Source organism: Rattus rattus, chromosome 6 (assembly GCF_011064425.1).
Source record: "Rattus rattus isolate New Zealand chromosome 6, Rrattus_CSIRO_v1, whole genome shotgun sequence".
NCBI classification, from domain to species: Eukaryota; Metazoa; Chordata; class Mammalia; order Rodentia; family Muridae; genus Rattus; species Rattus rattus.
Window position 1 is genome coordinate 344,897 of NC_046159.1, and position 16,268 is coordinate 361,164.

A 16,268-nucleotide genomic window follows, 5' to 3' on the forward strand; every position below is an offset into this window, starting at 1 on the left:
ACACTTAGCATGTGATCAGCTGGTGTCCTTATATTTCAGATGATGTCATTGAAAATATATATAATGTGAAACAAGAAAGAAATACACAGTTCAACACAAGTATGTTTTACCTTCTCAGACTTGAAGCTCCCTACAGAAGAATGAGTGACCCCACCCCCGCCCCCGCCCCACCCAACCCCATGCATGTCACTTACAGCTATGGTTACAACTGTGCGATCCGCAAAGGCTGTCATGACTACTTTCTGCAAAATGTTTTCCTGCCAAAAGAGAAAAGAAAAGTTTCAATTTTCAGGTGCCTACTTTCTCTTGCTAAAACATTTGCTACCCCAGGGTGGTATTAGTGCCACTGTTCAGCTCCTTCTGAGCATGCTCTCTCCAAGCCCTCTGTGGAGGCTGACAGAAAATGTAGCTTGTCGTCAGTGGTCTGACATAAAAAGGAGACCATGAGAATGGAGGAAGACAATGTCTTTCTTTTATTTTAAAAGATTTATTTTAAACAATTTTAATCTTGTGTGTATACATGCCATGTGCACTCAGGTAACCCACAGAAGCCAGAAGCAGGCACCAAACTACCTGAAACAGGAGTTACAGGTGGTTGAGCTGCTCAGGTCCTGTGCTAGAGCTTGAAGTGCTGTAACTACTGAGCTCTGCAGCCCCAGGTATCTTAAGGGACAGGGAGGGGAGGTAATGGAACACAGGTGCCTTGAAAGCAGAGGGAAGTCTAACTTGGAGGAGGAAAGTAAGGAGGGAGAGAAAAGCCACATGGGATGGGATGAATAAAAATAAAGCACAGTGACATTCAGGTGGGAAACTGTCATAATGAACCTGTTACTTAGTATACTAGCCAGTGTCATGAGGAACCCGTTACTTCGTTACTTCATATGCTAGTGAAAGTGTCATGAGGAACTCATTACTTTGTATGCTAGCGAAAGTGTCATGATGAACCCATTACCTTGTATCCTAGAGAAAGTGTCATGATGAACCCGTTACTTTGTATGCCAGAGAAAGTGTCATGAGGAACCCATTACTTTGTATGCCAGAGAAAGTGTCATGATGAACCCGTTACCTTGTATGCTAACTGGAAAAGAAAACTCAGTGGTCCATCTACTGGACAGATTTATTACCAGGGGCCTCAAAGGGGAAAATGCACCACAGGAGCATGGGCATGCATGCTCTCACTAGACCACAAGCTGCACACGGTGGAGGCTAATCAAACCCTGGTGCTAACCTTTGACTTAGCAAACAAAGAGAGCAGAGGTTCATGCCAAAATTTGGATTTTTTTAACCAATATTGAACGTTTATGAAAAATATACCTTTCTTCACATCACAAAATATGAGTGACATTACATTTGAAAAGTGTTAATAGTCTGTCTGCTACAGGAAACTTTGGTCACCTATGTATCTCCCTTAGCTTGCTTGAGTCCTAGATTCTCACTCCCTCTCTCTTCTACACTATGGAGAAGCAGTTATCTTTGAAATGGGAGGAACTTCCAACCATATGCAATGTTAGATGTGACGTCATATAACTTGGCAATATACTTTGATTGGTCTTAATGGAGAGGGGAGCTGAGAAGCCAGGCATAGTGGTGTGTACCTGTAATCCCTAGTGCTGAAGAGAGAGATGCAGGGGATTGCAAGCTTGGGGTAAGCCTGGCATGACAGTGAGTTTCAGGCCAGCAAGGATTACACCAGAAGGTACATTAGCATCTTCAGACACAGTTGGTTCTTAACAATCTTGAAATGGTTTTACTTGGGTGTAACTTTACCCAATCTGAACCAAGCAACCAGAAAGCAATATGGAGTTAGGCATGTAAAGTCTCTGGCCTTTTCCCATGAGTACATGGGGAAACCCACTCCTAGGTTAAGTCATTAGTAACCTTAAAAAATACAAATCGCTATAGATGATGGATGGCCTTACTTATCACGGTCTACTAAAAAAGACAGAACTTTCCATAGTTTGGAGTCCTGATCTGTGGCCTTATTCCTGAGCACAGCATACTGCTGTGCCCTGAGATTATAACACCTTGAAATGTATCAGAAAGTAAGGATCTGGTGTAGATGAGTAAAATTCATTCCTCCAGACTGAGACCTCTGCTAACAGCCTCTATTTTCCTTCTTTCCTTCTTTCTGTCTTTCCTTCTTTCTTTCTTTCCTTCTTTCCTCTTTTCTCTTCCACACACAGCCCCCCACAAACTTCCTAACAGCCTTTCTGCTTCTTTTAGCTTCTGTAAGGCCATGCAGCATTGTCTTCCAGTGCTCGCTTGTTCTTTTAGAACAGTGACTTACAGTTCCAACCACACAGTCACCAGTGACAGGGGGTCCCCTTCTTAAAGGCTGTGTGGCATTCCCTGATCTCTACACACTACGTTTTCTTTATCTGTCTGTCTACACACACACTTAGGTGTATGAATTAATGTTAACATTGCTGACAGGAATTAGACCTGTCTACTATAGAATCTGATTCCTTTTGATATACACCCAGTATTTGGCTCCTGGGTCCACATGGTAGACCCATTTTTAATTTTTGAGGAACTCCCATATTCCATTCCAAAGCAGATGTGTTACTGTTCATTTTTTTTTTTTTACCAACAGTGTGCCTTGGGTCTCTGTATCCTCTACAGTGCTCATCGAAGGGCACAATCAGCTCAGTCTATTATAGTGTCACACATTGCAAAGTTGTTGACAGATTTTCCACATTTCCTCTACAAAGAAGTGCGATGAATTGCTTGGGTTAAAACTGCTCATTTGCTTGACTGACTCTTTCTACAATGCATAAAGTGGATGATGACTTCACATTGTCTTCCTTCTGTGTGTGTGTGTGTGTGTGTGTGTGTGTGTGTGTGTGTGTGTGTGTGTGTTAAGCATTCACTAGTAAGAAGACAAAAAGGAAATCTGCCTTAAGGTGTCTGGTGCTCATTTCTCATTTCCACTCAATAGTTTTAGAAATTTGAACTCATGTCAAGTGAAAATATTAAGGAGAGTTTAAGTGATCAAGTGGCTTGTCCAAGGCCACACTTAGGTGGTGCTTAGTAGAGATTGAGAAGAAATGGAATATTCCATACCCAATTTCACTTCTCTTTCTGTTCTACCATCCTGAATATCCCGGTGTATGAAGGCTGACTTTGATCTTCTCAGGGAAACTCAAGTCCTACTGTACCATATTAAAAGTGAGTCTTGATGACATAAATCCTTTTGGATGATCAAGGACATTGTTGGGAGTCATTTGCCGCATGATCATTGAGGATTTGGAGCCCAGCCAGAAGAGTACACTGCAGTTTTCAGTCACACCTCCGGCTGATTGGTTTTTAGAGCTGAGATGTGAACTCACCGTGGCCATGTCGATGGAGGCCGTGGCCTCATCCATAATGAGTATGCTGCTCTTGCGAACAAAGGCCCTGGCCAGGCAGAACAGCTGTCTCTGTCCAACGCTGAAGTTCTCACCACCTTCGGTGACAGTGGCGTCTGAGGGAAGATAGCAAGAGACTCATTGACAATAGAAAGTAGCATTTAGCAGTAGAACAAAGTTGGAGAAAAGAACATGAGATGTACGTGGCTAGCACGGCTCCTCAGAGAGTAAGGATGATGCTGACTCATCTTATTTTTGACAACATGTGGGAAAGTGTGCCCTAACAGCAAGCCAAGAAATACTGCTAACCATTTGCAAGACCAGAAGACCTTTGGAATTGTTGAATTATTTAATCCAGTTCTTCCACGAAGTTGTGTAATATCTACCTACGGCCTACGAAGATCAAATGGCTTGTTCAAGATCAAATCAGGGTTAGAATGTCCCAACCACAATACTACTTCTCTTTCTGTTACATCACCTTGTAATATATCAACCAGGCTAATCTGTACTTCCCAGCAGATGAGGCCTTGGTCTGTTTTTATCTATGTATTTTTATTACTACTGTAGCCTTATTAAAACAAACAAACAAATGAACAGAGATGAGGGCTTAGAGATAGCCAAGCAGTTAAGAGCATTGGCTGCCTTTGCAGAAGACCTGTGTTTTGTTCCCAGAACACATGGTGGCTTACAACTCCAATCTGATGCCTGGTTCCTGGCCTCTGTGGGCAGTGCATGCATGCATTACACATACAGATAAATAGTTATGCATACACATGAATAAAAATAGATTTTAAAATAAGGAAACTAGCACTAGAATCATGCAATTCTAGCAGAGCATAGAGCTAGAGGCCCGTGGAGCGTGTGGTGCTATGTAACCAATAACCTGAGCTGTACCTAGGCCTCCTGGCAGAGATTTGACCATATTCTTCAACTGAGCAATTTCCAGAGCCTCCCAGAGCCTGTCATCCGTGCACTTGCATTCAGGATCCAAGTTAAATCTGTAAGGGAACACCTCTGTTTATCAGTCGATAGTGAACATAGGACAATATAATCCATACCCACCCAGAACAGGGCTCAGTTCATAGCAAGCACAGAACCTGGATGCAGTCTCGTAGATATCCCCAGAGAATGGATGCTAAACACACAGATCTATATGGGACTGTATAATACACAACACAAGAATTCAGAGTGTATCAGAGATACAAGTGGAAAGAGTACAGCCAAATAACTTGATGCATCTAGAACTTTATAAAAATGTTTTTATTTTAAAGTAAAATATAATGACATAATGTCTCCCCTTCCTTTTCCTCCCTCAAACCTTCCTATGTACCCCTTCTGACTCTCAAATTCATGACGTATATTTTTTTATTGTACGTATGTGAGTGTGTACGTGTGTATGTGTATATGCATATATAGGTATGAATACCATTATATGAATCCAACCTGCTCAGTCCCCATAGTGTTACTTGCATGTGTATGTCTTCAGAGATAGCCACTCCATATTGGATTAAGCAGTTGATGTGTTCGTCCCTGGGGAAGACATTTTTCTCACTCTCCCCATTCCTTAGTCACCTATAGTTCTGTGTCTAACGTTGGACCACTAGAACTTTTAAAGAACTTTTAAAGAACAGATGAATAATGAGTGGGAGTCCATACATTTTTTTCTCCACTACAAATAGTAATTCTGAATAGAGGTAGCAAATTAAGGTAGGGAGGGAGAGAGAGAGAGAGAGAGAGAGAGAGAGAGAGAGAGAGAGAGAGAGAGAGAGAGAGAGAGGAAAAGAGGGAGAGAGGGGGAAGGAGGAAAGAAGGAAGGGAGGGACAGAAGGAGAGAGAAGCAAAAATCAAAACAAACAAAAAAGCCATGCACAGGCATGCACATACACACATAAGTGTATACACATACACACACACACACACACACACACACACTCCCTTCCCCAATGTTCTCATAGAAAAAAATCTGTGCAGCCTTTGGACTCAAACAATCTATTTCTCCAACAGCAATTCCACCACTTGGAATAAGAACTTGGGAAAGCCACAGCAGCTTTGAGTTCCAAAACTATCACTTGTAACATGGGGATAACAATATTCCTGCAAAGCCTTTTCTGAGAATTTAATGAGACAAAGTATTGAAGGGAACTACTGGGACAATAAATATCTCCAGTTATTTGTAGTTTTTTACTGATTTATGGGAAACCACGGAGCAGGAGCAGAGAGCACTTTGTCCGAGTGATCTGACAGGAGAATAAAAGGCAGGGAGGCGGACAGAGAGGGTCCCCGGTATCAGCTGAGCTCAGGACTGACACAGCAGGGTCTGTGGCGCAGGATACCTCTAAATGTGGCCGCTCACTGTGGGCTTTATAGAACCAAACGGAGAGCTCAGCGCTCACGTCTAGGCTGGCACACCAACGCCAGGGGCTCCCACCCTAGTTGTGGGGCAGCCCGCCGTGTTTGATCCTCTCTAGGAAGCTGCCACACGAACCCACTCACCTGATGGAGCCGCTGAACAGGATGGGGTCCTGGAGAATGATGGACAGTCTGGAGCGCAGCGTGTGCAAGGGCAGCTTGGAGATGTCTATTCCATCGATGACGATCTTTCCTGTTACAGAGAGCAGACGCCACAGACAGGCAGCAAACTCGAGAGAGACCTTTTCACTCATCAAAGAACTGAAACTGTGCCCCTCTCCCGCCTTCACCTGGCCACGAGGTCCTGGCCCCCAGCCCCAGTCCCACCAACGAATGAATTAATAAAAGATTTGTTTTCCAAGTTCTGGATTGAAATAGAGAATGCAGAGCTTCCCGTTTAGCATCAGAAACATCTGTTTCTAACAAAACGTACATTTCTGGTGAGACGTCGCTTCCCGATATATTTTATTTCCAGAAGGAATGTTGTGTTGTTATTCAGTATTTGGCCATGAAAGCCAAGATCACTGTTCTCCTTTGGGTCCTCTGTCTTCTAGAATGCCTTTACCCTTCTTTCCTGTTTTAATTTGCTTTGTGGGTTTTGTTGGAGTTGGACATTCTGTATGTATATGTATGTATGTATGTATATATATATATATAAGTGTGTGTGTATATATGTATATGCTGTTGTTGTTTTTGCTGTCTAGCCCTACCACACACACGAGTTTCCTGAAGACAAACCCATTGGCCCGTCACCCACGGCTCTAATGAATAGCACAAAGCACCACAAACAGGAAAGCAAATTCTGACAGGAGATCTCATCAAGGGTGCCATACCATCTGGCGACTTACAGGACTATGCATCCTTTTTTGTCTTTTAAAGATTTGTCTATTTATTTTATGTGTGTGAGTACGCTGTCGTTGTCTTCAGACACACCAGAAGAGGGCATCGGATTCCATCACAGATGGTTGTGAGCCACCATGTGTTTGCTGGGAATTGAACTCAGCACCTCTGGGAGAACAGCCAGCGCTCTTAACCCCTGAGCCACCTCTCCAGCCTCAGGGACTATGCATTCTTCATGGCCCCTTTACTTCATGGATTCAGTTCCTCCTCCCTGTTATGCAAAGACAATGTTCCTTGTGGGCAAGTATGATGATCTCAGAACACTACAGCCCACTGACTTACTAAGCAGGGGTTTGTTCAAGAAGAGGCAAGGAAGATGAGCTTAAAGGGTTTCCTTCTGGACAGCCCATTGTCTGTTAGCATGCTAATAGACTCCTGCTACTTAAAAGGCATCAAGATAGTTATGGTTCTCAGGGCCTGTGATCCCCTCTGTAGATGCCTGAGGATCAAGTTAATAAAAAATAAATAAATAAATCAAATTCTGTAGTAACCACAATTTTGTTAAATGTCAGTTGTCTTTGGAGCATGTAACTGCTCAGAGACTCAAACTCTGCTGAGGACATGCCCAGCATAGAATGAGTGAACCACTAACAAATCTAGAGGTTGATGTTTACTACGCTACTGAATTTACTACCCCCATTCTGATTGCTATAGTTCAAATATGTGTATATATACATATATGTGTGTGTGTGTGTGTGTGTGTGTGTGTGTGTGTGTGCATATAAGCTCAGGCTCACACACCAGGGTGCATACAGAAGCTGGAGGACAACCTGTGTGAGTCAGTCTGTCCTTCCAGTCTGTAGGTCTGGAGACTGAGTCCAGGTTGTCGGTGTTGATGACAAGGACCTTTACATGCTCAGCCATGAGAGGCCACCTGGGTGGCAAAATTTCAGTTAGCCACTCACCGTCAAATATGTCGACCATTCTGAAGAAAGCCAGAGATAGAGAGGACTTCCCGCTACCGGTGCGACCACAGATGCCCACCTGAGAAGAACAGCAGAGATGGAGACTCAGGCGAAGGCACGGAGGGGACGGAGGCATGTTTAGCTTTACCGAGGTGTCATGGGAAAAGTTTAGGCCTGCTCAAACGGTCGCACTACAAAGCTCTTCTTAGATCTCAAGAATATGACAAAGCAATGTCCCGCTCAACCCCTGACGATGGCATTCTGATTTTTATTTCTGTGTGGCCGTGCTGTTCTCCATCTTCACTTCAGCACCAAGTTATAGCTGGGCCTCTATACAATACAGCAGTGATAAGAATGAGCCCACCTTCCCTCACTTAATCCTTCTTTTAAATGTGAATAAAAAAGTCATTTTTTAGAGTAGATCTGGAATGAAGGCAAAAGTCACCAAGGAGATGTCTCTCTGCCAGAAATCAGAAATGTTAAACAGCATGCCTGCCTGGCGTTGACCTTTGTGATTTTTGACGTGAAGGCTAATGAAGGGCAGAAAACTTGGGGGCATGCAGTATCCTGTTGGGATCCTCCCTCTCCCCTTCTCTTTCTTCAGATAATTTTGCCCACAGCCAGTGCGGACTGAGCCTGAACACCCCGGATGGGCTCTGACGTGGTGACGTCCCACTCATGTGGCGATGGGGGCTCCACCAAAGATCTGTGCAGACAATCAGTCGGATGGTGTGAACCCCGTACCTTCTGCCCAGGCTTGATGTAAGCCTTGACATGTTTCAGAACGGGCTTCAGGTTATTTTCATATCTGACGCATAGATCGTGAATCTTGATCTCACCTTCCTGTGGCCAATGCTCTGGGACTTGAGAAGGATCTTGGAGAAGCAGAAGAGACAAACGGTAGTTCAAAGGGAAATGAAGAAAGGAACACACAGGCACACTTAAATGCACATACAATTTCCAGGAGTAATTTTAAATATATGTGTGTGTGTGTGTTTGTATATACATATATGTATGTATATATGTGTGTATACATATATGTATGTATATATATGTGTATATATATGTGTGTGTATATATATATGTGTGTGTGTGTATATATATATGTGTGTGTGTGTGTGTGTATATATAAAATTTTCCATAAACTCGTTGTGGTTCTGAATCAAACTATGGTAGTTTTTTTTCAAACTAAATAACATTCAGGGTAAACAATGCTGATTGAGAATTTTAAAATTTTATGAGTTATTTTCTTTCCTTCAAGGTTGCCTCTGGAAAATTCCATGCAGATATACAATGCACTGTGACCATTCTTCACCCTGACCCACCCTGTCTTAGCTTCCTTCTGTTATTCTTGTGTGCTACAAGTTGAACCTGGGGCTGGGGGATGGGCACTACCGTCGTCCCACCTCTTCCGCATCCCAGCATTCCATGCTATTCAAGCTAAGCAAAGACAGTTCACGTCTGAACGGTTTCTATGTAAGCGGATCCTCGAGCAACCGGAGCTTATAATGTGAACATCTCGGTTCTTTGAGGACAGAAGATAGAACTTGGGAGGCAGGCAAGAAGCCTGCACCCGTGGTTCTAAGTGGACAACTGCATGGGGACATAAACGCAAAGCACTCTGGGAACACAGAGGTGGGAGAGCTGGGTCATCCAAAGAGACTTCAAGCAAAAGCAGTTGTTGAGATGAATCTCAGGAAGTTGATCTCAAATATGTATAGAAGAAGAATAAATATGAGAGGAAAATGGACCACACTATCCTGTTTAGGGAAGAAGTGTGTGGGTGAGTGAGAAACAGGACTGGGCAGTAGTGAAAGGTCCCTTAGTAGCCTCACCTATAGCCGGGACCATGTGCTTTTCTAGCTAAAGAGCCACTGGACGACTTAGGTGAAGAAATGAAATTTGATTGAAGTTCCCATCTGATGAAGACCCCACTGTGCCTCCCATCAACTTTCCTGGCAGCTTTACTCTAATAGAATTGAGAATCTTGGTTGCTGCGTTCACGGTCCTTGACATTTAAATCAGTAAAGCCAGAAGAAAGGGAAGACAATGTGATAAGGCCCTAGTACATTTACAACTCTCTCTAAATGGCTTCTAGTAGAGTCTACTTGCGTCCAAGACTAAAATTTTGCTTATCCTCAGCTGCTGACATCACTCAATGTTAACATGAGAGTGGGTGTGGCGTGTGCACCCATACTCCCAGCACTCAGGGGGCTGGGGCAGTTGAATCTGAGTTCTGAGGCCAGCCTGGGCTACATAGACAGAACCCCAAACTCAAAAAATATGTAAATAAATGAGAAGAAGGAAGGAAGGAAGGAAGGAAGAAGGAAGGAAGGAAGGAAGGAAGGAAGGAAGGAAGGAAGGAAGGAAGGAAGGAAGGAAGGAAGGGGGGAGTCAATCAAGAAGAGATGGGTTCACGTGGTATTACAGTGACTAAGCAAAGCAGATGCCAGTGCCAGGAGCTGGCTTGTTCACGGTACCCATGGTGCCTTCATAGTTCTCGGACTCCATAGTTAAGAAACTGTTCACTTTCTTCACTGCGCCCATCTGGACTTCGAGGTCGGCCAAGTTCCTTACAACCCAATTCAGGTAATTGGTTATCTGTATCAGGTGACAAAACGGTCACAGTTAAAGCAAGCAGGCAATTCTCACCATCACTGCATGATTGGAGACAGAAGGACCAGGACAGTGTCTGTCACATGGTCCATAAGTACTGCTGGCTAGCAGTCCCCTGGCAGAGAGAGCCAACTGTAGAGAAGGTGCGTGTTCTTCAAAATCCTCCTGTGTCTCTCCATGAACTGTTCTCCTATTCCCCCACACAGTGGAGAACTCAAACATTCCCATGTATGCTAATCTCATGTATTTCCACACTCCTTAGTGCCTCAGTTGGGATATAAACAACACAAGGCAGGGACCCCAAACTACCTCAGGAACAGGATGCCTGTGGGATCTGGGAAGATTTAGACACCAGCTACACACTCCCAAAGAGAAAAGATGCGGATGGAGAGCTGGCTCATCTGCTAAGAGTGTATGACACCGAGGGCTGGGGTTAGAGCCACTGCACCCGTGTTGGGTGGTTCTCCACTGCCTACTGCCCGAGCTTTAGGGGATCTGACATCCTTTTCTGACCTCTGTGAGCACTGCATCCATGTGTGTACCCATGCACAGGCACACATGGACACACACAAATACACGTAATTACTCGAAGCTGTCCTAAAACATTAGCTTTAGGCTCAAATCTACTACCCATGTGAAAAGGCCATCCTGTTATAAATGTCAGATTTCTCTAGTGTCCATGAAAGAGGTTTGATCACTTCTATGGAAAGCCCTTCTGGCATTGCATGGAGTGGGAAGAAAGGTATTTTCATCCATCGATACCCACCGTGAGGGCATACAGAAGGCCCAAGCCCACTAGTCCAGAGTTGGAAGAGCCACTGATGGACGCAATGGAGGCCGTCAGAACAATGCAAGCTCCCAGGTAGTCCTGTAAAGGGGAGGGGCAAGTTAGAAGACCTGAAGAAGATTCCCAAGTCATTAAAACCAAAGATGCCAATCAACGCAGAGGGAGCGAGCGGTCAGTGGGAAGCAAGCCATCGCATGAGTTTCTGATCAAGCTTCACGAAAGTGACTCGTCAGAGGCAGAGGAAGGAAGGCCAGTGACGAGGCTGGAATCAGGAATGGCAGTGTGCTCTCCCAGGGAAGATATGGCTTACCTGAAGAGAAGTTGTGGTGGCTGTCACAACTAAGCTCAGATTTAGAGCCCCCTTCTACATACATGCAGATAAGCAACTATTTCATAGCTTAGACTTCACCTATGCCCACGTCAATGTGACTATGGCCTCCCCTCCAAAGCCGTGCAGAGATGAGCCTCTGGTGCTTGCTGAAATCTGGAGCTGAGCATTTTGTCACCAGTGTTCATGTCTGGGACATGAGATTCGCAGATCACATAGATGAAGAAATGGGCTACAGTTGCTTATAAGTTACAAATATTAGAGACATGCCTTAGAGCACCAGACTTTTCCCTGACTCAACGATAAACTTGTACAAAACTTAAAAAAAAATTCAGGGAGGCCAGCCTTGAAGTCCACTAAAAGACATCTGCTCATCTCCTGTGCCCCTTCTAATCCCATCCCTCACCTCTGTGAGCACGGTTTCTGCTTTGTCCTGACCGTGTTTCTCCGGTCCTAGAAACAGAGAGACTTCCAGACGTGATTATCTCAAGACACAGACAGTTGGTGAACTCTTTCTGCAGCTAGAGAGAAGTCCAATCCCTCTAGAAGATGGTCCAAACCCTGGCTTTGCCAGTTAGTAGCGAGCGAGCTCAGATAACTAATTTAGATGCCTTTGGATCTACATTTCTTTGTGAAAAGTAGAAATTATGCCTAAGTCACAGAAACTTTAAAAGGGACGAAGTCATAGCTATGCTTCCCCGTCCTGGGAACTGAGGTTGCTTTTACTTACGGATAACTTTTCAAATGCTCGAAGCAATCTTTAAAAACCAGCGTGCATCATAAAGTATTAGAGGTCAGAACAGGCGCCAAGATAAAATTCCACCTCAAATCCCCTAACCGTTAAAAAGGGGTTTTTAAAAAGGAATGATGTAGACTTAACCTATTAAAGCAGTAAACATCATTGAGTAGCAAATTCTTCTTAGGTCTCTGCTTCTGATAGAGTCATTCATTGTTAACAGCACATACCAGCCGGTGAGTGCTTTCTTTTTCTCTCCTCTGCTTGAAGTTATGACGGCACAGGTGCAGGGCTCATCTAGTGTACACTCTTCTTCTATTGCTTGTAAGTGCCCAAAAGTCCCCAAGTACTTTGAAACATTTATAGTTACAGATCCCCCTCCCCCAAGTCCTCTATGTTCAGCTCCATAGTTTCACCGTGCTGTGCTATGTTCACAAGTTACGTAACGGGCTGAGCTGAGAGCACTCACTCTTCTTGGAGAGGACCCAAGTTCAATTCCCAGCTCCCACATGGTGGCTCCAGGGATCACAGGCCCTCTTCTTGTCTATAGGCACCTTCGTTCACACGTACATGCATGCACACACACATACATATAATTTTTTTAAGCTTTAAAAATAAAACAGAAGGATTCACAAAGAGTTACAATAAAGTAAGGTGACCCTAAGGTAAAGTTCCAGCAAGATGTGCCTGGTGGAATTTAAAGACACCGGGACTCGGTTCCCAGGAAAATTCTGTGGGTCACGCACACTAAGGGCTTCACTTGGGTGATTTAATTTCTAGTCTCTGCCTCCTGACAGTTGGTTCCTTTAAAAAGAAAAGCCTCGGTCAAATGTGTTCAACACTCTTTTGAAAATATGTATCAGCCCATAGCTTTCCTTCTATACTAATCAATCCCACTTATATGAACAACAATTGCAAGGCCCCGTGGTTTATTGTTTTCTATCGTGATCCTCCGGCTTCTGGATGCTGGCCTCTGATAGCACCCGAGACTCCGTCCCTGCTCTGCCTTTCCTCAGCACCCCTGTCTCCTTCTCGTCAGATGCCACCTTCTGAGAGGGGCCTTCTCTCTTGGGTGCTGAACCCGGTCCCAGGGTTTCTCTCTGACATAATGCCCTCCTTGGCTTTCTCAAAGTTATTTGTTTCCTCAAATGCTCATGGTGCCTCTACTCTCAGTGGAAGCTGAGTTCTGGAAGTTGGGGTCTCTGTGACTTCCTGACCCACCACAGGCCAGGAGAATGGTGTCCAATGCATCCAGAAGGTCAGTTGCTCTTTATGTAATAAGGCACAAGGTGAACTCACCCTTCATTTAAAAAAATGCATCCTCTCAATGAAATTATTTCCGTCCATAAAGAAGAGATCGGTGATGTCATTTTCTCAGGCAGACACAAATGTAAAGTTCCCAAGACAGCCTCAGAAAGGCAAACATGTTTTCTCTCATTCACAGTTCTTAAACTTTATATAGTCATAGAAAATCATGCATATATATATATATTGTCTGTATTTTATAGTCAAAGAAAGAAAGTGAGCATACATACACATGCACATGCACATACACATGTACATGCACATGCACATGCACATACACATACACATACATATTCAAGAAAACTTAGAAAATAAATAAAGCAACATATTTGCTAAAGAATTAGAAACATTCTGGAGCATGTAACTAGAATTTTAACCTGATCTGCATAAGAAATGCCTTTTTTTTTGTACGGAATATTTATCAAGATGTCTCGCAGAGACTTGCTTAGCTTCAGATACTTCCTTTCGAACACACAAGTAAACTAGAAAGATGAGAATTAGCAAGTATATAGACGTTCACGTCAGCAACCTGCCTTCCATATCCCGTGCTATTAGCATGAATACAATGAAAGATTAGGGTTTTGTCTTCCTTTTGCTTCTTCAAGATATTTGTGAATAGGAAAACAGTTTAAAGGTAATAAATTAAGAAAACAAAAGCAAATGGTTTGAAAATCTACACAGAAGAGAGAAGACACTTAGGGATCGGGAGTAGCACACCTTTGGCTAAGGCCCAACACATCCTAACAAACCTATTTGGTGACTGACACCTCTCACAGTGAGACTCCGTTTAGGAAATAAATCTAAGTTCCTGATTACTCATTCTCCAGGGAGAGCTCAACCACACTAAGTCATTTGTGCAGCACCAAACTAAAACGTGTGTGTGTGTGTGTATGTGTGTGTGTGTGTGTGTGTGTGTGATGTTTGGTGTGTATGTGTACATGTCCATGCAGATGTGTGTGCGTGCATGTGTGTATGTGTGTGTGTGTGTGTGTGTGTGTGTGTGTGTGATGTTTGGTATATATGTGCACATGTCCATGCAGATGTGTGTGCGTGCATGTGTGTATGTGTGTGTGTGTGTGTGTGTGTGTGTGTGTGTGTGTATGTGTGTGTGTGTGTGTGTATGTTTGCATATATGTGCACATGTTCATGTAGATGTGTGTGCATGCATGTGTGTATGTGTGTGTGAGTGTGCGTATGTGTGTGTGTCCTTGCGGAAGCCTGAGGCTAACCTCAGGCACTCTTCCTCAGGTTCTGTCCACTTTGTGTTTTAAGGCAGTGTATAGAACTCACCGAGTAGGCTTGGCTAGCCCACCAGCGAGCCCCAGGGGTCTGCCTGTCTCCAGATCCTCAGTGCTGGGATAGCATGCCTCCAGGCCTGGCTTCTTGGGTTCTGGGGTAGAGGTGGAGGGAGGGACTGAACTAAGCCGTTGTGTTTCTGAGGAAAGCTTCTCAGTCACCCCTGAACTGTGATCTCTACTCCTCATGTAAAGCCATTGTTCCTGGAAGGGAAGCCTTGGATTCCTATTGGCCATAGAGAAACCTCTGGTCCAATTTCAGTGAGCCCAGGATATCTATCGGTACTTGGGGTTATAATGAAAACTGTAATTCTCTGCAATCAGCAGCGGCCGAAAACCATGGGCTCTGCTTTTCTCCAAATAGTCCATAGAAATGAGTCTCATCTCTAGCACTTGGGAACAGGAAAATTATATTAGGGACTCGGGTTACAGCGTGATTGCAGCCCCGTCTACTGCAGAGCTGGGGAGCTCTTGGCCGTCTCACCAAACAGACTGAAGACAGACAAAGCAGCTAGTTCCACTTCCGTATGGCGTGCCTACCGACTTTCTGGGTTGTTTGTTTGTGTTGGCTTCTTGGTGTGGGTTTTCTTTTAGCCTTCTACCACACAGCACGGCAAAGCTTGGAACCACAGTCTGCATGTAGACAGACTTACACAATGTTTTGAAAATGGATACACCGATGCCAGAGAACTGGAATTGTTTAATACGGAGGGATGAAGAGAGGACATTAAGTAAGCCGTGTTCAAAGGCCAGGCCCTGGGGACATACACAGAACCCTGGCCACTTCACTCGGCACCGATAGGAAAACAGTTCTTTCTGCTGCCAAGGCATGCAGGGTGGCCCCGGTCTTGCTGTTAGTCTGCCAGTCAAGTCCCCTCTATCCCTCCGTTCACCCCTTGGATGTGTTAAAGCCTTCGTTATGTTTTCTCAATCCTAAACGGGTGGGAAATGAATGTGGTAGGCAAGATGAAATTTTCCACACAGAAACCAAGGAAAGACAATAACTTGGATGGTCTTAACTCTTTCTCCTTCTCCTTCTCTTTTCATGTGTAGATGTGTTCTGCATGGGGTACGCACGTATTTGCATTTGTGTATATGTGCTTATGTGTGTGTGGGGGGGCATGGGCATTTAATGTGGCAGAGTCCCGCTGACTAACTCATCTAGTCTAATTAGCTTGCCTGGGGGTTCCTTCCCCCTGTGCTGGGATGATAGGTGGCCCCCACTCCTGGGGTTCTAGGATCCAAACTATTCTTCTTAGGCCTGGGGGATGGCGCTTCATCTCCTCAGCCTTGGAATTTTCTGAACCTTTATTCAAAATGATCGGGAAAGAAGCAAGTATAGGGAGTTTACTAGACAAGATTTTAAAGCTGGATGGAGCCCAAGGGATCTTTCTCCCAACTCAACACCCTCCATCCTCTATGATTTATCTTCCTTCCTTCTCATGGGGATTTTCTGCCAGCATCAAGGGGATGGTGAGGAGACTCTGAAATCAAGAAGTGTTTAAGAAATGGAGGACACTCGGCCACAGGAAGCTCTGAAGTCAAGCTTTCTCCTTTCTATACTAAGGCTTCCAGCCCTCTTAGAAGTTTCCGGAAAAGCTGCCTGACTAGTTCATGCCCAATGCCCCGACCCTCCTTCT

General features: G+C 44.3%; 1 protein-coding gene across 1 annotated transcript in view; it reads right to left on the reverse strand.

The window, feature by feature from the left end:
• Abcc9 (ATP binding cassette subfamily C member 9) overlaps window positions 1-16,268 on the reverse strand; it is a 114,769-nt gene that overhangs the window by 4,012 nt on the left and 94,489 nt on the right. Inside the window, exons 31-38 of the mRNA XM_032905368.1 lie at window positions 10,944-11,045; window positions 10,042-10,162; window positions 8,306-8,436; window positions 7,562-7,640; window positions 5,841-5,949; window positions 4,242-4,345; window positions 3,330-3,463; window positions 195-257 (exon numbers count right to left, since the gene is read on the reverse strand). Coding sequence (XP_032761259.1) covers window positions 195-257; window positions 3,330-3,463; window positions 4,242-4,345; window positions 5,841-5,949; window positions 7,562-7,640; window positions 8,306-8,436; window positions 10,042-10,162; window positions 10,944-11,045 — 843 coding nt within the window. The remainder of the gene's footprint in view (window positions 1-194; window positions 258-3,329; window positions 3,464-4,241; window positions 4,346-5,840; window positions 5,950-7,561; window positions 7,641-8,305; window positions 8,437-10,041; window positions 10,163-10,943; window positions 11,046-16,268) is intronic.